The sequence below is a fragment of the Rhopalosiphum padi genome, chromosome 1 (assembly GCF_020882245.1).
Source record: "Rhopalosiphum padi isolate XX-2018 chromosome 1, ASM2088224v1, whole genome shotgun sequence".
Taxonomy (NCBI): Eukaryota; Metazoa; Arthropoda; class Insecta; order Hemiptera; family Aphididae; genus Rhopalosiphum; species Rhopalosiphum padi.
In genome coordinates this window covers 14,459,860-14,482,423 of record NC_083597.1, presented here as the reverse complement: position 1 = coordinate 14,482,423, position 22,564 = coordinate 14,459,860, and the positions used below count along the sequence as shown (strand labels likewise).

The 22,564-nt window shown below is 25.8% G+C and overlaps 3 protein-coding genes across 4 annotated transcripts; 1 reads left to right on the top strand and 2 right to left on the bottom strand.

The window, feature by feature from the left end:
• Window positions 1-64: 64 nt before the first annotated feature.
• Window positions 65-2,606, bottom strand: LOC132918050 (THO complex subunit 6). Its single transcript, XM_060979112.1, has 6 exons — window positions 2,293-2,606; window positions 1,951-2,205; window positions 1,616-1,783; window positions 1,394-1,556; window positions 1,095-1,334; window positions 65-317 (listed from the first exon to the last, which is right to left on the bottom strand). Exons 1-6 carry the CDS (start codon window positions 2,394-2,396, stop codon window positions 237-239), a joined length of 1,011 nt encoding a protein of 336 aa, XP_060835095.1. The 5' UTR covers window positions 2,397-2,606; the 3' UTR covers window positions 65-236.
• A 12,753-nt stretch (window positions 2,607-15,359) lies between these two features.
• Window positions 15,360-17,102, bottom strand: LOC132931591 (bursicon). The gene is made up of 4 exons (XM_060997461.1): window positions 16,988-17,102; window positions 16,593-16,780; window positions 16,382-16,507; window positions 15,360-15,545 (listed from the first exon to the last, which is right to left on the bottom strand). Exons 1-4 carry the CDS (start codon window positions 17,013-17,015, stop codon window positions 15,408-15,410), a joined length of 480 nt encoding a protein of 159 aa, XP_060853444.1. The 5' UTR covers window positions 17,016-17,102; the 3' UTR covers window positions 15,360-15,407.
• Window positions 17,103-19,213: 2,111 nt separating this feature from the next.
• On the top strand, window positions 19,214-21,513 carry LOC132931629 (partner of bursicon). Of its 2 annotated transcripts, XM_060997519.1 has the most exons (4): window positions 19,214-19,337; window positions 19,428-19,553; window positions 19,645-19,769; window positions 21,079-21,513. In XM_060997519.1, the coding sequence occupies exons 2-4, from the start codon at window positions 19,433-19,435 to the stop codon at window positions 21,247-21,249; spliced, it is 417 nt and encodes a 138-aa protein (XP_060853502.1). In that variant the 5' UTR covers window positions 19,214-19,337; window positions 19,428-19,432; the 3' UTR covers window positions 21,250-21,513. The 2 variants fall into 2 exon arrangements, with proteins under 2 accessions (XP_060853502.1, XP_060853503.1); XM_060997520.1 differs by having other exon boundaries at window positions 19,238-19,553.
• The last annotated feature ends 1,051 nt before the right edge of the window (window positions 21,514-22,564 follow it).

Sequence of the window (22,564 nt, the reverse complement as noted above, 5' to 3'; positions counted from 1 at the left end):
CCAATATGGCAATATATACATACATATATATATAAATTAATATATTCATAAAATAAACATAATATATCAAAGATTTTATATCTATTTTAACTTAAATATATTAAATAAGTAGATACATAAAGTGTGAAAACAGTAAATACTAAATATTATGATAATGCTAATGTTGAAATACATTTTTCACATTGAGACATTTTTTTCAGAATTTAATATTTTTGGAATAAAAACTAATATTTGTCCTAGATTCCAAGTGTAGTCATTTTGTAATTTAAATTGGTACAAATATCTATTTTATAACTGGAACCTGCAAGACATGTTACCTGAAACAATAAACAAACATACAAGTTTTGTTAAAAAAATTGATAATAAAATATGAATAAATTTAGAAATGTACAGTCGTTGCCAGATAAATTGAGACGGCGGTGGCGTGATAACGAAAAACCAGGGTTTTTCCATACCTGAATATTATTACCAAAAATATATCAATATTAGTCGTAAAACATTTTAAAAATGATTTTACTTTATTAATTTAAAATCAAATATTTTAAAAATATTCTTTTATTTGTAAAAAATAAAAATTGTATTAATTAATAATAATAATAACACACAGTGACTAGTTTGGCATACACTTATTAAAAAACACCACCGCCTCTATTTATCTGGCAACGACTGTAAGTACATTTTTAGAATTTCAATAGTATCTGTATATAATAGTATATGTAATGTGTTTTAAGTATACATTTAAATTTAATATTTACTTATTTTATAATAAACTTATTAGTTATTAGAATAAATAAACTCATATACATGCATTAACTCATATAAATTCAAATAAAAAAGGTTAATTAAATTATTTATCATAATTATAATCTATAACAGTATAACATTTCATTATTTTGATATATTTGTACTTATTGATACTTGACATACAGTTATACTAATAAGCATGTTGTTGAAATGCTAACTGATAATATTCTCATTGTTTTTATCATAAAAATGTATTACATAGCAATAGATTAAATAAATTAAATTACCAAACTTGTTTTCTCAATTGTATTGTCTAAATAAAACAATAATAATTTTTTTTTAAAACTCACTTTGAATGGATTTTCTTGGTTAACACAACTGAAAACAGTCACTGGACTAGTTTCAATTTTACACAAAATTTCATCTGTAAATGATAACTGATAGAAATATTTTGAGCATCCTCCAGCATACAATGTTTCATCCATAAGTTTAGTAACATGTATTCCGGAATCTTCGACACAATTGTAAACGGTCATAGGAGCAGCCATTGATCGATTCCATAATGACAGTTTAGTTCCACCACCACACAACTAATTAAATTCAAATTAAGTTGTAAGAAATAAAAAAATTATAAATACTGTTATTTTACCATCCAGTCATTAGTAATTGTAACAGATCCAACCCAGTTTCCTAGATTAGGACGTTTAATTTCTGGATTATTGCTGGGAATTATTTTTGATAAATACTCCTTAGAACGAACATCCCAAAACAAGACAGATCCATCTTCACTAGCTGAGACGATTGTATCATCTCTAGAATTAAACATTATAATTATAAATTACATGTATAAAATAAAATAATTTAGTATTACAATTTATCGATGGAATGAATAAAATCACTGTGCCCTTCAAATTTCTGCATAACATCACCACATTCTAAATTAAATGCATAAACAGTGTTGTCACCACAACCTGCATATAAGACATTATCTTCTTTGTTTAATATTAAACAATTTACATCTATAGTTAACATTGAATCCCTAAAAATGTACAAACAATAATTAAAACTATTATAATTAAATAGTGAGGAACAAAGCTTAAAGCAAATATATTTAACTATACTATGTTAGTGTGTACAGATCTAAAATGTTCTAAGCAAAAGATCCAATCAAAACAGAACTAAATATTATTTATATGTCGTCTTTACTTGGGCGATGGAATATTAATACTCCAACTAATACTGAGGGGTTCAATTTTTGAGTTTTCACCAAAATTATTATCAATGATAGTTTCCCAATCCACTCCAACAATCAGACCAACGCCACCAATTATCAAAAATTTTTCACTCGATTCCATGCTGTTTATTTGCATTTTACGTATCATCTCAAATTCATAAGATTGACCACCGGTTGATAAATTTTGATCTTTGAAGTCAACTCCTGACTGCAATTCATTTTTTAAACTAAAAATAAAAAACAAAATATTAATAAACACCTATGTCGATATTTAATTTATAAGTATCATTTAATAATTTAGTTGTTTAACTTACTTGTAAACTGTTAATATTCCATAATTATTACCCGTAATCAAATAATTCCCACAAGGAGAAAATGTTTGAGATAAAATTGTAGTGTAATATTTACTATCGACCATGTTTTAAAATTGTAGTGCTTTTATGTCAATTTATATATTACAAAATATTTTTTTTAGAAACACAAAAGTATAAAACAAATAAAACGTTATAAACTTAATAAATAGTTAAGTCCAGTAGTCTTGCCAGTGTCCTCAATCCTGTTGACTATTGTCCATATACTTGCAATACTTGATATTTGTATTTTGTACACTAAACTACAACATGTCAACATTATCAAATCTACGTTATCACCGGTAACCGTCGTTCTAATATCAGTATAATATTTCATAGACCTTATACCTTATGCACGAGGGTATATTATCTTCAATCGTGGTGCCCCGCTACGGTTACGTACCACCTAGATCCCGCGACAAGTAGATCCACGTACGTCAACTGGATCCCTTTGGACATTTAGAACCTCAAAGACAATTTAGATTCCATATTAACTATAATATCCCACGTCATTCAGAAATCGACGGTAATTTAAAAAACTTGTCTAAAAAAAATACTTAAATAACAATTTAAGTTTTAAAAATATTATGAAATAGTATGAAGTATAAGTAAGTTACATGGCGTTAGTAAAATCTCTAATTCCATTAATTATGATATTAGATTCGATGTTTTAAATAAGTAGTAACGTTTCATTATATTCTAATATACACGATATATGAATTATCGATTATGTTAATGTAGAACTTATATATAATTTTTAAAAGAACTTGCTCAAATACCTATTTATTATAATAGGTAAGTACATTAAAACCTAACCATTAACCTAACAGGGTGACTATACTTATTTACAAGCATTGTATGGCCACTTATTCCTTTAATGTTATATTTATATTGGACTTATTTATAAGTTTATAATATTTCTCATTTCTTGATATAAATAGTTATTATTTAATTGGTATTTAATAAAAACAAAATGTATGCAAGGTAACTATAAGATAAGAATAACAGTGTTAGGTAATTTTCCACACCACCTTTATTATTAAACGACGTACAATAACATTGTCCGTATTATTTAATAACTTTATGAGGTATTACACGAGGCGCGTTTTTTTTATTGTGGTGTCCCCAGTAGGCCTAATCCACATCGTAAGCGAGAACGCATCATATTATGCAGGGGCGTATTTAGGTAGGGGTTTTTGGTTCAGTTGTCCAGAACGGCAAATTTTTAAAGATTTATAGCAAAATTTTATAGCGGCAAATTTTTATTTCGTACTTTATGAGTACTGGCGCAGTGACGTCAATCATTAATAATTTTCACAACAAATGTGTGCCATAGAGGTATAAAATACTATACTATTTATATAACATGGTATTCTATGGTATTAACAGTTTGACCACTATTGCGCGGCGTAGAAGTTTTTTAATTTTTTTTTAATGGGGGGGAGGCGGCAAAATATGTGTTGCCCTTATCCTAAAATTCCTAAATACGCCACTGATCATATGAATGCATTCAAATAATAAAAAAAAAATATACAATAACTTAAATTATGTGGATATTAATAATACTATATAATATAAAACGGGTAATGTGTATAATATATGTGTGTTGCCGGCCGGCGATAGTGAATGTGTTGGATGAGTGGATGAGAGATGAGCGCTAATGCGTAAAGGGGGGGGCAACTAAATTAAGATGATCTTCTTATTGATGGTGCCAATCTTCCTCCGAGTTGAAACGAAGCCGAGTGCCGACACATTTCCCATCAGCTTTGTGACAAATTCTTCTTCACTAATAAATATTATATAATTATATATAGCATACTGTACTTACTACGATTCTAAAAGTTATAATATAATACAAACAAATCCTTTGGACAGTTGATTATCAGTTGAATTTCTTTTTGCTGCTGCTAGACGTCCTCCGTGTTGAAATACAGCCGAATGCTGACACATTTTCCATCAGCTTTGTGACGAATTCTTCTTCACTAATAAATATTATATATTTATATATAGTATACTGTACCTACTACGATTCTAAAAATTATAATATAATACAAACAAATCCTTTGGACAGTTGACATTAAGATGAGCTTCTTATTGATGCTGCCAATCTTCTTCCGGGTTGAAACGAAGCCGAGTGCTGACACATTTTCCTTCAGCTCAATGACAAATTCTCCGTCGGTGGGTAGTCCAACCAAATGTTCGGTTCCTATAAAACTTCAACTAATGTGCTGATTAAATGTAATTTAAATGTATAGTAAAATTTTAATGTTTAAGAAATCTATGTTGGTGTTCTTTTATTTTTGAATTTAAATTAATTTGAAATTTTATATTCATAATTTATCAGTTAAAAATGTAAACATGAACTAAAAAGATTATAGTATATTGCAGTTTAACTTTCTGTTCGGTGGCCACCTTTTTAATTCCTCACTCTCTTTTATAAGAAAGTTAAACAGCACAATAACTATAAAAAAATATAAATTTAAACATACACAAAGACGAACTAGCTTTGTGATAAGAAAAAAAATTGAAAAAATTAGTAATTTATCAACGTATTATTAAAATAAAAAGAACACCTAAAACCGTAGTACAGTATATTATCTGAAAAAAAAACCATAAAAATTAAATATAATTTAAGTAAATATTCATAATATACTGTACTACTGTTCAAAAAATTATAGTATTAAACAAACACAGCCTTGTGACATTTATTTTTGTTATTCAGATGTGCTTCTTAATGATATTGCCAATCGTCCTCCGGGTTGATATTACACAAGGATATAGCGTAATTATTTCAGTTTTTTTGTTTTTCCGATTTATGGCAAGATCTGAAATTTTTTGTTTTTTTTACTATTTACCACCCAAAGTACCAATAAATTGATGCATATTTGCTACAAGAATTCATGACAAACAAAAAATAAACTACATAATTGTAAGATCATTATACATTTTACGCTACGTCCACATCCAGGATCTAAGGTGTACTATTTTACTACTATTCTAATATAATATAATCGCGAATAATACAAATAATACATGGATGTTATTTCTCACAATTTTTTTCTACTATAACTAATGAGTAAAATAAGTAGGCATTGTGTACTATTTTTTCATTGGACCCTGGAGAATAAAATATGCGTCTACATCAACTACATCGTCCGACTAGCGCGGATTGTTCATATAAATTTATATATTTTATTTTAAGTTTAAAAAATAATTTTAATCCCAAAAAAGAATAATAAAAAAAAACTTACTTAAGCGTCGACTGTTCCCGTGAAACCGAGTTGTGTCAATCTTCAGACTATACGTAGTAGTGCACCGCCGCCGAAGAAACTGCAAATTTTCTTCATATCGATCTTCATCGTGATTCTAAATAAGAATAAAAATACATTTTATGAAAATAAACAGCACGAAATGAAAATGAGAGTACTTGTCATGTACTTCAGTACTGTTCATTAAGACTATTATAGAATTATTAATCGTCTTCGACGAATGTCGTCGATTGTCGTATGCCACAGATGACGAATATTGTAATATGATAAATCTATGTTTTTTTTTTATATAGAACTCTTTGTGATATTATACAATCTATTTTTCTATTTTAGCTGTTTGACATATGAACGTAAAATTGAAACATTCAAACTATATAGACCAAATCTTTATAGATATTGCAAAGTATTAATATTTTATATTAATGAAAATGATTACAAATTATTTAATTTAATCTATAAAAATAGTGAACTAAACAAAAATAATTATATTATTATATATATTTAAAAAAAAAAGAATTATGATTTATGATTAATATCGTTATGTTTCTGAATTATTATTTCTGCATACTTTTGGTTTTAATCACGCAGTGCTTTAACTTAATCTTACATATTGTTACATGTAAACTTACATATATATATATATCTGAAGACACCTTTCATAATAAAAACAAATTCATACATTTCCTTTATTATGGTTTCATGTAACAAATAGTACCTAGTCAATGCTTTGAGGAATTCAATTTTCAGTACCGTTTTACAAAACAATCAAAAATTACATTAAATTAGAGATAAAGAAGTAATTATTACAGTGTTGCTTTATACATTAGTGATTAAGTTTATTACTGTAATTAGTGTGTGAAATTTGAATTTGAAAGAAACAGTCAGTCAACCTTCATTAATAAGTATAATTTTGATGTATTATGACTTATAATAATTTATGTTGATTGATATTGCTAAGTATTTTATTTTTTTTTTTGTGTAAAGTTTGACAAGCTACATTTTTTCCGAAAACATTGCATTTATCATAATTATTATTATAATATTGTATAAATAATAAATATAATTTATACCGTATTATATTCTTGTTATATACTTTTGAGTTAATAGGTACAACCCTTTCGTAAAATAATTTGAATAAATAATATCTTAAGATTAATCTACGTATGTCAAAAATGTCATTGTGTACGTATAGTATAACATGTACAAAAAACTTTTATGTCCCTACAAATAATGTTTTAAATAATAACAAAATATCGTAAATATACATACTTTCAAAATATTTTGAAAACATACTATTTGTAAGAAATACTCTCATAAGAATTTAATTAAAGTTTTAAGTATCTAAGATTATTGGTTTTTGAACTATAACAAAATATAAAAATTATTTGAGAAAAAATATTTATTTTTAGGGTGAGAGTATAATAAACATTTAATAAGTTATAGGTATAATACTGAACTTCAAATAGTCATAAAAAATAATGTGATTTTCCAGTAAACATATTATTTTTGTTTTAGGTGAAAAAAAACTAATGAGAATTAGTATATTAAATTTGTATATAAAAAGACAATATTATATAAATATCTGATGAAAAAGTAATTTGAAAAATGTATAGATTTAGACAAAATTTTGATTTTAAACGTTTATAAAAATATAATATCGTGACTATACATTTTTTATTGCAGTAATTTAGTGACTGATGAGGAACACTGTATCAAATTTTAAATCATATTTGCTATCAATAATTTATATCGGCTTAAAAAAATTGAGCCGATATAAATTATGTTAAAATGTTTTTATAATTATATAATGTATAGGAAATCATAATGTAGACAGTTGGTAAAATTTTCAACATTCTATGATTAGAATTTTTGAACTAAAACTTATTAAATTAATTAATTTTGTCGAAATTATACAAGTATATATAGCGTAATGATTCCAGTTTTTCCGATATTATGACAAGATCTAAAATTGTTTATGTTATTTTACTATTAATCATCCAAAGTACTAAATATATCATATTTGCTACAAGAATTCATAACAGATAGAAAATTTTAAAATCAATATACATTCATTGTGCTACGTCCAGGATCCAAGGTATAATTGACGAATTTATTTTATTCTTGGCTATTTTTTAACTTTAACCTTTTAGAACTCTCATGCCATATTCACAAATTAAAAACAGTTTGCGGACCAGACAAAAATAAAATTTTATATTCTTAAATTATTTACTATGAAAAAAATATTATCTAGAACTTTAAAATAATAAAATATTAAAAAAAAGATTTCATCGTTTAAGAATTTAAAACGGGTCGTATGCAATAACCCGCCGGTTGCCGGCTATCGGAAATAAAATATAGTTCTAAGTAATCGGGGTGGCAGCTTGTACAAGTCAATAAATATTTATTTAAAGTATAAAAATTAAATTTATTACTACCCTAAAATTATAGGAAAATTAACCTACGTAAGTATCCTTCGACGCTTTTCGGCGAAATCAAGCGGTGTCATATTAAAGTTCAAAGTGCACAGCCACCTAAGAAATATCTAGTTTATTTCTTCATTTGTCTTCTTTACGCTTCGGAATGAAATCATTGAAATTTTTTATGAAAATGAGAGCACTTGTCATGTACTGAAAGCTGTTGTTTGACGACTGTTCAATAAAATTATTAGAATTGTTAATCGTCTTCTACAAATGTCAACGATTGTCGTTTGCCATGGATGTCGGATGATAAATATTATAATTTTTTTTTTCTTATAGAACTCTCTGTGATTTTATAGGATTTATTATTATATTTTAGCTCTTTGACATACGTAAAATTGAAACATATAAACTAGACCAAATCTTTATAGATATTGCAAAGTATTAATATTTTATTCTAATGAAGATGATAACAAATTATTTAATTTAATCTATGAAAATAGTGAACTAAATAAAAATAATTATATTTTTAAGTATTTAAAAAAAAGAATTATGATCAATATCGTTATGTTTCTAAGTTATTATTTCTGCATTATTTTGATTCTAATCACGCGCAGTGTTTTAACTTAATCTTACTTATCTATTACATTAGATGCAATTATCTCTGTCTGTAGATATTGTGTCTGAAGACACCTATCATAATAGAAAAAATTCATACATTTCGTTTATTGTGGTTTCTTGTAACAAATAGTACCTAGTCACTAGTCAATGCTTTAGTTAATCAATTTACTTTTTAAACTTAAAACAAAATATATTCATTTTTATGAAAAATCCGCTACCCGGATGATGTAATCGATGTATACGCATATTTTATTAATTTATATATAAATTATATAATATTGAACTTCAAACAGTCATAATATAAGTTTCCAGTGACCATTTTATTTTTGTTTTTGCATTAAAATAACTAATGAGAATTCCTATAGAACATTTTAAAATTGTAGATATAAAAAGAAAATATTTGTATGAATACTAATGAAAAAAATAATTTGAACATTTTAAAAATTTAAAAAATTTGTATTAATAAAAAAATAAAGAACATTGTTTATATATATAGTTTAAAAATATTTTTAAAATAATAGCATAAATAAGAAATACTCTCATAAAAAATTAATTAAGACTTAAGGTTATCGGTGTATAAGATTATTTGTTTTTAAACTATGTATAGTATTAAAGTCTATAACACAATATAAAAATCGTTTTACAAGAAATAGTTTTTTTTTTGGGATGAAAAATTAATACTCAATAAGTCATAAAATATTGAACTTCAGTCGTAAAAAATAATGTGACTTTCCAGTAACCTTTTATATTTGTTATAATTAAAAGAACTAATGAGAATTACTATATCAAATTTGTATATAAATAAACAATTTTATATATATAAATATCTGATGAAAAAATAATTTGAAAATTGTATAGATTTAGATAAAATTTGTCAAAATTTTGATTTTAAACGTTTATAAAAATATAATATCGTGACTACATTTTTTATTGCAGTAATTTAGTGACTGATGAGGAACACTGTATTAAATTTTAAATCATATTTGCTATCAATAATTTTTATGGGCTTAAAAAAAAAAATTTAATTATTTAAAATTGTTAAAATGTTTTTATAATTATATAATGTATAGGAAATCATAATGTAGACAGTTGGTAAAATTTTCAACATTCTATGATTAGAATTTTTGAACTAAAACTTATTAAATTAATTAATTTTGTCGAAATTATACAAGTATATATAGTGTAATGATTCCAGTTTTTCCGATATTATGAAAAGATCTGAATTTTTTTATTTTATTTTACTATTAACCACCCAAAGTACTAAATATATCATATTTGCTACAAGAATTCATAACAGATAGAAAATTTTAAAATCAATCATTGTGCTGGGTCCTGGATCCAAGGTATAATTGACGAATTAATTTTATTCTTGGCTACTTTTTAACTTTAACCTTTTAGAACTCTCATGCCATATTCACAAATTTAAAACAGTTTGCGGACCTGACAAAAATAAAAATTTTATATTCTTAAATAATTTACTATGAAAAAAAATATTATCTAGAACTTTAAAATAATAAAATATTAAAAAAAAGATTTCATCGTTTAGAAATTTAAAACGGGTCGTATACAATAACCCGCCGGTTGCCGGCTATCGGAAATAAAATATAGTTCTAAGTAATCGGGGTGGCAGCTTGTACAAATCAATAAATATTTATTTAAAGTATAAAAACTAAATTTATTACTACCCTAAAATTATAGGAAAATTAACCTACGTAAGTATCCTTCGACTGTTTTCGACGATATCAAGCTGTGCCATATTAAAGTTCAAACGTGCACATCAGCCACCGAAGAAACAGCTAGCTCTTATTTCTTCATTCGTCTTCATTGCGCTTCAGAATGAAATTATAGAAATTTTTTATGAAAATGAGAGCACTTGTCATGTACTGAAGGCTGTTGTTTGACCACTGCTCAATAAAATATAAGAATGGTTAATCGTCTCCTACAAATGACGACGATTGATGTTTGCCATGGATGACAAATATTATAATAATATGATAGATCATATGTTTTTTTATAGAACTCTTTGTGATATTATAGCATTCATTTTTATATTTCAGCTGTCTTGCATACGAAACTTTTGGTATCTAATTAATTTCATACGTAAAACCATAATAATTGTATATCCTGAATTTTTTTTTAAATTATAATTTTATTATTTTAATAGTTGTTTGGTAAAATTTCTCACCTACAAATAAGAACATCTTCGACCAGCATAATTTTACATTGTACACAATACATTAATGCATTACACATTGAAAATTGAATTCAAATTGTACAAATTCGTTATAGTGACATACTTAACCTAGTCTACATGTAGTATTGTAGTAACCTACTATAAGTAGCTAATACAAGCAGTTTTTATTTTTGTTAGGGATAAAAAAAACTTTTATTAGTCAAGTACTCGTCCAGTTAAAAATGAAAAATGCTATTTATACAATTAATATAAATATAAATTATTATATAAAATGGGTCTGGTAATATACTAATATGACGATTATGTATTTTTGGTTTCACGTATTTATGCATCGCGCGTTCGGGAATAAAATATGCATACGTATACGTCACCCGGCGTGTAGCAGATTGTTCGGTACAATAAGTATGTATTTATTTTATGTCTAAAAAAGTAAATTAAAGCTCCAAAATTATAGAAAATCAAACTCACGTAAACATCGATTTTTTTTGTGAAACTTAGTTGTGTCATATTTAATGTCCATACGTTCAGTAACCACATCGCCGACCCAGGAACACCTTTTCTCGTCCGTCTTTATCACGTTTCGAATTGAAGATATTGAGATATTTCATAAAAATAAGCTGAACAGAACGGCATATGCGTGTAAAATATTATATATATTAAAGTACGGTTTAACGATTTGTAAGTCAATTTTTTTCTCCGTTAAAATTATTACAACCGTCAATCGTCTCCGACGAATAGCGAAGATTGATGATTACCATAGATGATAGATCAATATGATAGATCCATATCCATAGATTATATACTGTATTATTATGTTGTAATATTATTATTAGCCAGACATTTAAATTTATTCGGGAGTCTGCCGTTCGAGATACTCAATTGTGTACTTATACAAATTTTATATGCAAGACGGAGGGCGGGGTAGATTGTATTGATGTTGTACAGGACATTGAGACTAGACTCTTTCAAAGTTTCTGCCATTGGCATCGCATAAATTAGTAATTAGTTGTTGTTATCGATATTTTTCGCCCGTATTATTATTGAATGACACCCGTCTTCTCATTATTAATGTAAAAATATTATAATATTATCAATATTAATATCGAAAACCATCATAATTATTTTCCAAATAAACAAAAATATTAAATTATAGGTACTAAAATTTTCTTCAAACTTTTTTATTGCTTTACTACCTTTTTTATGGTGAGTTCGCCATCTCAAAGACCACTGACGAGCCGCCACTGCAGATGTTAATAAATTTATGGCATAAACAGCTTAAAACTAATCTACATAATATTTTGAATACTTCTCTGTTAGTGTTAAATAATAATACACGAATTGGTGTCTTTAAATAATATTTTTGTAATAACTTAAAACAAAATAGATAATTATACCTATATAATCGTTATTTTTCGTTAAAATATACAGTTTTGCCAATATTCAAATTTGGTATATATACTAACAGTAGCGCCGAACACGGGTATGAACTGGGAAAAATTCCCCAGAAATATTTATGGGTGGGTGGGTGATAATCAAAAATAGTTTGTTATGCAGTATCTTGTATGTATATAGTTAGAAATAAATATAGTACCATTCGAACGTAACTAACTAAACATTTTTTTAGTAGGTGGGTCTAACACCAGCATTTTTTTCCCATAACATGAAATATAGATCGGCGCCACTGGACTTACGACTAACCTCTGAGACTGGGAGTGAGAATATGAATTGAGTTAAGACTTTTAAGCAATAATAATAATATAATAGTAGCTATAGTTATATAGTTGTACTAAGTTATATAGGTACTATATTCTGATTAATATAAAAAAAACATAAGATGGTGACCAGACATGATGAGTTATGGCTATTTTAACTGAGAAGTGAAATATTCAGTAACTTCAGTTAGTACATTTTAATTTTTTATTAGATGTGTAAACGAAACCTAACATTATGAAAGCATTTATGAAATAATTTATGCGTTTATTATTAAAACATTAGGTTACCTATAATATAAAATATTTTTTAATTGTCTATTAAACAAAAATTATATGGATTATGCTAGTAACTTGTGTTATACTAGTGTTACTACGATATAATAACGTAAAAGCATTTAAATATATTGATAATTAAAAATTAATAATACTAATTACAAAATTAATTAATTTGTAAAATCCTTATGATTATTTTAATCCCCCGTCAATTAGATCCTCATGCGTCATTTTAATTTCGCATCAATTGGATCCTCTTGCATCAGTTAGTCATCGGGATCTAGCTGTCGAGGGATCTATGTGACCGTTCACCCCCCGCTACGCCATATTAATTCGTGTAGAGAAGTGGAGGAAATCTAGTACTGTTGAATGGGCCATCGGGGCACAACGAAATTGTGCTCGCCGCTCAATACCCGTATAATATGTACATAATATTTTGTACGTATAATACGAAGAAGCGCTCGTATTTGATCACATTTTTTTATTTGGGTAATAAATAAATAATAATATACAATAAACCAATTATATTATGATGGAACTGTTGGAAGAAATACTTATTAAATTTTAATTTTACATAAATTGTTCTTCTTTCTTTCAATTTTGTAGGTGGGGCACATGCCCATGTGCCCCATAACACGAGCCGCCACTGTATAATATACAACTATTGTAACATTTACCAGTCACCAGATACCTGTTACATTTTACACGAGTACCAATGTACCTATATTAATTTAATAATTTAATATTCTAATGTTGTATTATAAAATAATATAATTTATTATAACTTATAAGTTATAAGTCCATACTGGTCCATAAGGGTTTATAGTAACTTTACCTGTACTCTGTACAAGTTACTTTTGAAAATTTCCAACGAATATTTGATTTATTTATTCTTAAAATGGTATAATTATAACTATATTTAATTTTTTTCGTCATTTTTTGACGATTTCGCCGATAAAAACTAGTTTTACGTCTTCTTATGTGAGTAGATTGTACTTTATATTGAACTTCCACAAATGTAATAGCGTGCACAAGGGATAGTCTGCGTATCTTTTTATATAAAAAAAAATATAAATAAATTTTTTTTTAAATGAAACATATTAATACACCTAGCTATGTATTAAAATAAATTGTATACCTATATTGGCTATATTATGTTGTACTAACTGATCTTGATAATAATTATAAACAAGCTTTAAGTACACACATCATGAAGCATAGTTAATTGACAGGGACTTCCTTACGTTTTTTGTTTTTTAACAAACCATTCTGGGGTTTATTGCTAAACGTTACTTGCAATACAAAATATATTAAATCATAACTAATCACAGAATGACCGCAGGTTTAATTCTCATTATATGTCAGGCTAGGTTAGGTTCAAATTGAAATGTAATAGTATTTTAAAATTTTATAATAAAAAAATAAATAAAAATAATTACTATAAAATATTCCTATTATAGTAAGTATATTGTCATTTTTTATTTATCTAAATTAATTCTTTATTCGTCAGTTTTTTAATTTATTGTACTTTTCTTATATGTCATTATTATTTATATTATTGGATATATCCCTGTCCCACCCGGCGTTGCCCTGGCAAAAGTCACCTCAGGTGAAAATCAAGATTTTTTTACATCATAAAGTTTTGTGAAATTATATTTTTGATTTTCTCTCATCGTTCGACTCAGTTGAATTTCCATATTGTTATTTTCACTGCTGCAGCTTCACAAAGTATTCAATTACGCCTAAACTCTTATGACTATGTAGATACTGAATAATTTGAATATAATAATTAATAAATACATAAATCAATTTATTATAATGTTATATAAATATATATTGTCATATTGTTTCAATTGTCTGCAAAGTTGGAAACTGCAGCAATGTCATATTTTCAGGGGCATATTTAGCCATGGTATCTACATACATATTTATATATAACATATTATAATCATGGCCTCGTGGAACTCGAGGACAAAATTTTGGGTTAATTATATTAACGGCTTTTTAAAATTAAAATTAATGTAAAAATAAATACGAAATATAACACAAAATAATATAGTAAAACGAAATAATTTTGGTATTGTTGCAGGTACTGTGGTACTTAAATTAAAAATCAGAATAACGTTAAAGTAATAATTTGTGTAACCTATGTACATTGTACAATTATATTAAATGTTACGATAACTGCACTATTAGACATACATTTATTCCACTACACTATACAGTTTATCTCAGCACGACCAATAATATTTTTATAGGTTACTCAATAAATATATTTCTTTTATGACCACTCAAAACAAATATAAAAATGTACCTATGCATTTAAAATAAACAATACATTTATTTATAATTTTAGTGCAACTGACATACGCGTATATGTATAGTATGTATATATATTGTATAACTGTATAAGAGATTATTGTTTAACTATAACTACAATAATAGTACGATTATATTATATATTATTATACGACTATATAAAATATTACATTATAATAATTTATAGATACGAAGAGGGTGGTAGATAAAGAATTTAGAAACTGTATAAAAATGAAAGTAATATAAACACTTTCTTTATTTATTGATTAATAATTTAAATAGATTTAGAAAAATGACCGTTGATTGGTGGCTCATCAGCAGCATAGTTAGACATTTCTTGAGGAATTACCGCACTTTCTTCAATACCCGTACAAGGGCGACACATGCATTCCAATGGAGCTTTTGTAGTAACCTGCAATTGAATATAATATAATAAATGTATAAATATATTATATTATATTATATTATAGTCACGCCAATTACTATACTAAGTATTAGTATACTTATCAGTTATACTATACCGCAAAATGTGATTTATTAATTATTATTTAGTAAAGTCTACGTTTGGGCAGTCTCAGAAAAAAATTATTTTTTGTTAAAATCGTAAAAAATCACACTAATTTTTAATTGCGTTGTCATATTCGTTTTATAAATAAATACATAAAAATGCATTATTATGTGGACAAGTTTTTTGTTGAACTCTGTAATTATTTACTTGTTGATTACTAAAAATTGGATTTTTTTTTATCAAATACAAAATAAATACATTTTAACCACACCTCTATAATAAGCAATCAGTTTGAATAAATTGGGAAGAAAATTTGTTTTAAAATCAAAATGTTGTCATTTTGTGTAAAATACACTTTTGGACGTAAAAAGATTTAAGTTGTTTTTATTCTCGTAGGAACTTATACGGATGTTTGATTTTTACCTGCTACGTCTTGTAAAAAAATATTCACCTATCTATTTAATCATGCTTTTTATAGAACAATATTTTAAATTTTAAAACCAGTTTCGGTGTAATGAAATATATGCAATTTGGTTGCCTATATAGTATAATATAAATTAATATATTTTTTCATTCATATTGCAAGGTAAAAAAAATGAATGCATGCACAGTTATGTTGTGCTTATCTCCAATAAATGTATAATTCATACCTTACTTCTCCCCTCCACACACACACAAACACGTCATACTATATTAGATATATATATTTATCTGATAAATGTATATAATTATGAACCTACCTTTCTAAATTTTTTCTCGCCTTGTTTGGCTTTTGGGCAAAAGAGTGATACCGAAGCTTCTCGTTCACCGCTTTCTTGACAGCACATACAAGACCTTTCCATTTGCCATATTTTAGACCCAGAAACCTTGTTAAAAAAAACATAACATCATTGTATATTTGCATATTATCATTATTATTTAAAAAGGGTTTCGTTCAGCACGCTTATTTACTTGTAGATAGCTGCTGCAGCGTCCTGTACATGCAAACGATGGTATTGGCTTAGGAACACATCCTGGGTACTGTAAGACATGGATGACGGGTGTTACTTGGCAGTCGTCGCTAGACCTAGCAGTCACGATCACCCCGTTGCCGTTATTAGCAAAGGCCATGTTGCACATAGCCAATACTATCAGATATTCTAAAATGTCATGAAAATTATTTATAAATGAATACTGGAATTAAATAGCAATAGCAATTAAAAAGCTTATAGAAATTAATACGTATTAAAAATTTTCTTATATAACTATACATAATATATTTAACAATAATCAGTGTTTTAATTTTTTTAACATTTAAGCGTTATTAAATTTTAGGAAGTCTTAAAATTATTCATAGTTATACTTACTGAAAAATTCCTGGTTGATGGTAGACATTACGACTCAAAGATCATACTGTGAATAATCTTGCGAGTGGCAGTCGCCTTTGAAGGGCTCAGACTTCCGACATTTATGATTTATTAACGAAAATGGGCCTCCTGGGGAGTAAACATGGTTTATGAATTAGATTACTCAGTTGGCTGTAAGCTTCCGAAAAACACGTACATGTAGAATCATTTAAATCTAGACGGTTTGTTGGCGTCAAAAATTGAAAGAATTGTGTAAAATACCATAAGTCTATAAATACATGAAAATTAATACCTAGAGGATTTTTTTTAAGGGTAAATTATTTGGAAAATGGCTGTAATGTAAATGTTATACTAAATTATATGGCTATGCACTATTTTCAGTATTGATTATTGAACAAATATAGAAAAATATGTAGGTATAAACAATAACTATTAAATAAATATTGGCTTATAAATTATTAATTATAATATTAAAAATATATATTTTATATAGATAGTATATACCTTCCAAAAAGGACATTATAACCACATGTGTTGTCTTTGTCTTATACTAATACGTACATCATAAAAAAATGTGTTCAGTAAAATACATTTTTGTTGTTAGCTTAATATTAGATTCAATTTACCTTTTATAAAACTTAAAGGTAAGAATATTATCAAGAAGTCTTGTATATACTTTTATTGATATTATCACTTTAAAGTGAGCTAAATATGAACATTTTAAAGTTGTGATATTTTACATAGCTTATAGCTATACCCTATAACTCACTTTAAAATAATAATACCAATAAAATATATATAAGACTCCTTAATAATATCCTTACCTTTAAGTTTGTACTTAGTGATATAGTCTGACAGATGTTTCCACTCAGAATCATTTTGCATTGTATAATTTATGATTGAATTCAAATTTAACACTTCAATAACTGTGACTCGCGCGCTCGATACCTACTATACCTACAGCAGAGCAGTATCCAATTTTTGTTTAGTTTAAAGTTTAAATATTCAATTTTGTCAACATTTAAACGTGACAGATCACAGATCTATTAAAAAAACGTGACTACTTATATCTTTTTGATAAATAAAGCATAACTTAATATTTACCCATAAAAAACTGTTATCACACCTAAATCAAAAATATTATAACATTTAAAATACTGTAATATTGTATTAAGCACAAAAAAAATATTTCAATTCTAAATTTCATCACGATTAGTAAATGTGTATGTCTTACATAAATATTTGATGAAAACTGAAAATAGCTACAGGGTTTCTTAAATTACAATAAAAACAAAACAAAATCTATTATTTTTTAAAACTAATTAAAAAACACTTCCTATTTTTCCATTTATTTCTATTTCTATTTTTACTATTATTATTATTATTTTTTTTTTGTTAGTCCCATTTATTATTGCTTTTACTCCCTCAAAGTACTTATATAATTTGCAACCAAAAACCTTCCTCTAATTTGAAAATTGAAGCATTTTTTTTCTATTATAAAAAGTGTCTTTAAGCATAACAATTAAAAATACACATCATTTTATTATAAAACCAATACATAATATATTGTCACGTTGATCAATCCACTCAATCTAAAATAAGTATTAATCTAAATATAAACATTTTCAGAAACAGTATACCTATATCGAATATGGCTAGTAATACGAGTTATAGTATCTAGCAATAAGATTAACAACCATTATAATAGTAAGCTTTTATATTTAACGAAATAAAGCTTTTCCTAATCTTAACGTCTTAAACTTAGAGACTATAGAGTATATTATTATTATTATTATTATTATTATTATATGTTTGCTGCCTTTGTAGTTTAACATTTCAATATTTATTTATTTTTATACTAGTTTTATATATTAAATAAAATAAAATTACCATTAAATATTAATTTGTAGCTGGCTATATTATATGTGATTAGTGGATTTCATTGCTCATAAGAGAAGGAATGAACAATTATTAGTTATTACATTATATTAATATTTATTATACTAATATTGATATTTTATTTATTTAATACTTTGAAAATTTTATAATTCAAAGAATAATTAACATTATTTTTTTTTACTCCGTTAGTAAATTATATTTACTTTTATAAATAAAATCTGTTAGTGGTATATTTTGTTTCGACAACAAAAAAAAATGTATACTACAAGACCTCCTGTGGATAAGTAAACCACCCTCTTGGTCCAATAACACTTGTGTTTGTTTAAAGTGAAAGCTTTAATATACATTTTGGAAGTCATAAACAGTTTTGTCGTGAACGTTAACAGTCACTGTTAACTGATCAGTCACTGATCTGGATTATTTCAATAAACTTTATTGGCATCTATATTGTGTAAGTACCTATATTTACTTACACTGCGTGTCTGCGTATAACACATTTTGTCATTTACTACATTTTAATTTTTTACTAAATAATTATTAGCAATTATGTACACGACTCAATTGTTTATCATCTCTATCGCGATTTTTTTCGTACATAATAACGTACTCGCAGAAGATAATCCAGAAGAATGTGAAACTTTGCCTTCTGAATTGCATATCATTAAAGGTACAATTTAACATTTTATTTGAAACTAATCTAACATAACGTGTAACAGTAAGTTCTATATTAACACTTTAATGTTGATTATTACATTTAGAGGAGTTTGACGAGCTTGGACGGCTTCAAAGGACATGTAATGGTGACATAGCAGTGAACAAGTGTGAAGGAGCGTGCAATTCACAAGTACAACCTAGTGTCATTACTCCTAGTGGATTCTTAAAAGTTAATATTACTTATAAATTTAATAAAAAATATATTTTTATGCTTTTAATTACGATTTTGAACGGGGCAACTAATGTATTGATTTTACAATTATGTTATATGTGTGTGTCCAATGTGATCCTCCAAGGTGTTTTGTTTTGTCACTTTTTAGTACAGTAATAATATTTTAATTTTCTACTTTAAATATGGTTTTTGGTAACATACATTGTATATAGTGAATACTTGGTGAAGTCGAAATAAAAATCCTACCTTATCTACTTTTCAAAATAATCTGGAATAATTAAAAACTTAAAAATAGGAAAACGGGAATTTTTACATATAAGAAATGGTATTAAGGCTTGACAATTAAATACAAGATTTTTCACAAGTAGTTCATACTAGAACCAAAAGAAAATCTGAAATATTAAGTAAATAATTACGATTTTACTAATTTTTTTTTAAAACTTTTATTTTTGAAAATATACAATCTGTAAAGGTAATTTTACAATAAGCATATGTGATGCAGTATATACATATTTTTACTTAAATTTAAAATTTAAAAATATTATTCGTGGAAATTTAAAATATTCACTATTAATTTATTACTTTTTATGTCCACAATGATATTTTCAAATGTAAATTTTCGGCAAAAATGAATTCATTTTACCGTTTTAGGGACTAATAGTAAAATAAATTATTTTAATAGCAATTTAAATATTTTATAAAATATATAAAGTTATCTGTCTACCTGGTGACTACCAATCGTTATTCATTATTGCTCAGAATCATTTTTCGTATGCAATGATTTATTATTAAATTCAAATTTAACACGTATTTTACTCTAACTTACTAAATTTCAAGGTACATTTTTACGGACTACGGTTACCTTCTTTCCCCTTTTTTAAAGTTAAGTACATCAAAATATCTAAAATAAATTTTATATGACTAAATTGGAAACTATTATTAGTTATAACTTATAATATGTATTATGTTTATATTACATAATATTTGCATACAACAAATTATTGTCATTATCGAATAGAAACTATCAAAGCACAGAACAATCAATAATACAGTCCAACTCCACTATTTAATCAAACGTAAATAAATTAGATTTATAATATTATATCTACTCTTCTATTAATTTCTAAATTTTATAATTTCACCAAAAATCTATAAAAACAATTTGTTTAGAAATTCAATAGAAAATACATATATTATTCCGATCGAATTTTTAGCAAAATAACTAAATTCTTATTGTCTATTTAATGTTATTAATTGTTATAAATGTAATTCATATTATTTTATTATATGAATATCGTGATTTCAGGAATGTTATTGTTGTCGTGAAACATTTTTGAGGGAGAGAATTATTGCTCTTACACATTGCTACGATCCCGATGGCGTAAGATTGACGAGTGAGAAATTGGCCACTTTGGAAGTAAAACTAAAAGAACCAGCGGACTGCAAATGTTTTAAATGCGGAGATTTCTCCGGATAAATTAATGTTTTAAAATCCATATGATATGTAGCAACTTTTTCATCGTTTTGTTTTACTTGTGTTTTAATTATTATTTATTAATTATTAAATATATAGGTAGTTTTAAAAATTAAGCCTATAAGCGTTTTCATGTAGGTATCTGCATATATAATACTATTATAGTACTATACAGTTTAATGTTTATACATTATTCGTTTTATACTTTTTTTTTAAATTTAATGTATAACAGCATATTAAATAAACATTTTTAATAATACTATATAATATTATATTAAAATGTAAAATTTACTTACTATCCATTTAAAATTCCTTGATAATTTACGAAATATGATACTTTGCACTAACCATTATAATGCAAGATTATACATATATAGTAGATAACTGTGTGACACACAGTCGCCGCATTTCTGCAATCACAATTTTATTAAATCATATTATGTAAAATAATTAATCAGCCATTGAGCCACTCGCAGTCACTCTAGTTAGAATTTATATAATTATAAATTAATTACCTATAAGGCTATAAATAACTTCAGGTGGTTTGAATAATTTAATATTCCTTGAGCTATTTTAAACCATTTTTTTTTACTACTATTCAAAACACTAAAAGTTTAAAACCCAGTACTGCAGCAAATTGAACTTAAAATTAAAAACAATTATGTGTTGATATACTTATTAACTATGTTAAGTTTAAAGAAACATTGTTTCAACATCGTATTTACATTATAATTATTTATAAATGTATTAAAAAATCCAGTGTTTGTCGTATTGGTGGGAGTAGGTTTGTGTCCCGCAGCTAAATATTTAGATATTGTCTACAGGCAATCTGACATACTACTACTTTTTTTCAAATTAAGACACATAGAATGGTATTTTATTTATGTTTTTTTACAAAATTATAAAGTTAATATAATTTAGATTCAAAGCGAAGCACAAAAATGTATTAACATTACAATATGTGTCTGAAGTCACTTTTTATATAGTAGAAAAAATTCTTCAGTTTTAAACTTCTATATCTTTTCCTAAGTGGTTAAGTGAAACTATAGTTAGTGATAAATACTTTGGGGAATACAAAGAAAACAATTCTAGTACTTTTCTTAATAAATAATAATTGAGAAACATAAATACATTAAGAAAAAAAATGGGAATTTTTCAATAAAACTAATTTTTAACAAAATGTATTTTGTTATTTTGTTATAATTTATAAACAAAAAACAATAAATTATTGAAATTTTTAACAAATTTTAATATTAGTATTTATATGCATGTTAACATTTTCAAAATATTTTATTGTTTTGAGCTATTCATAAGCATA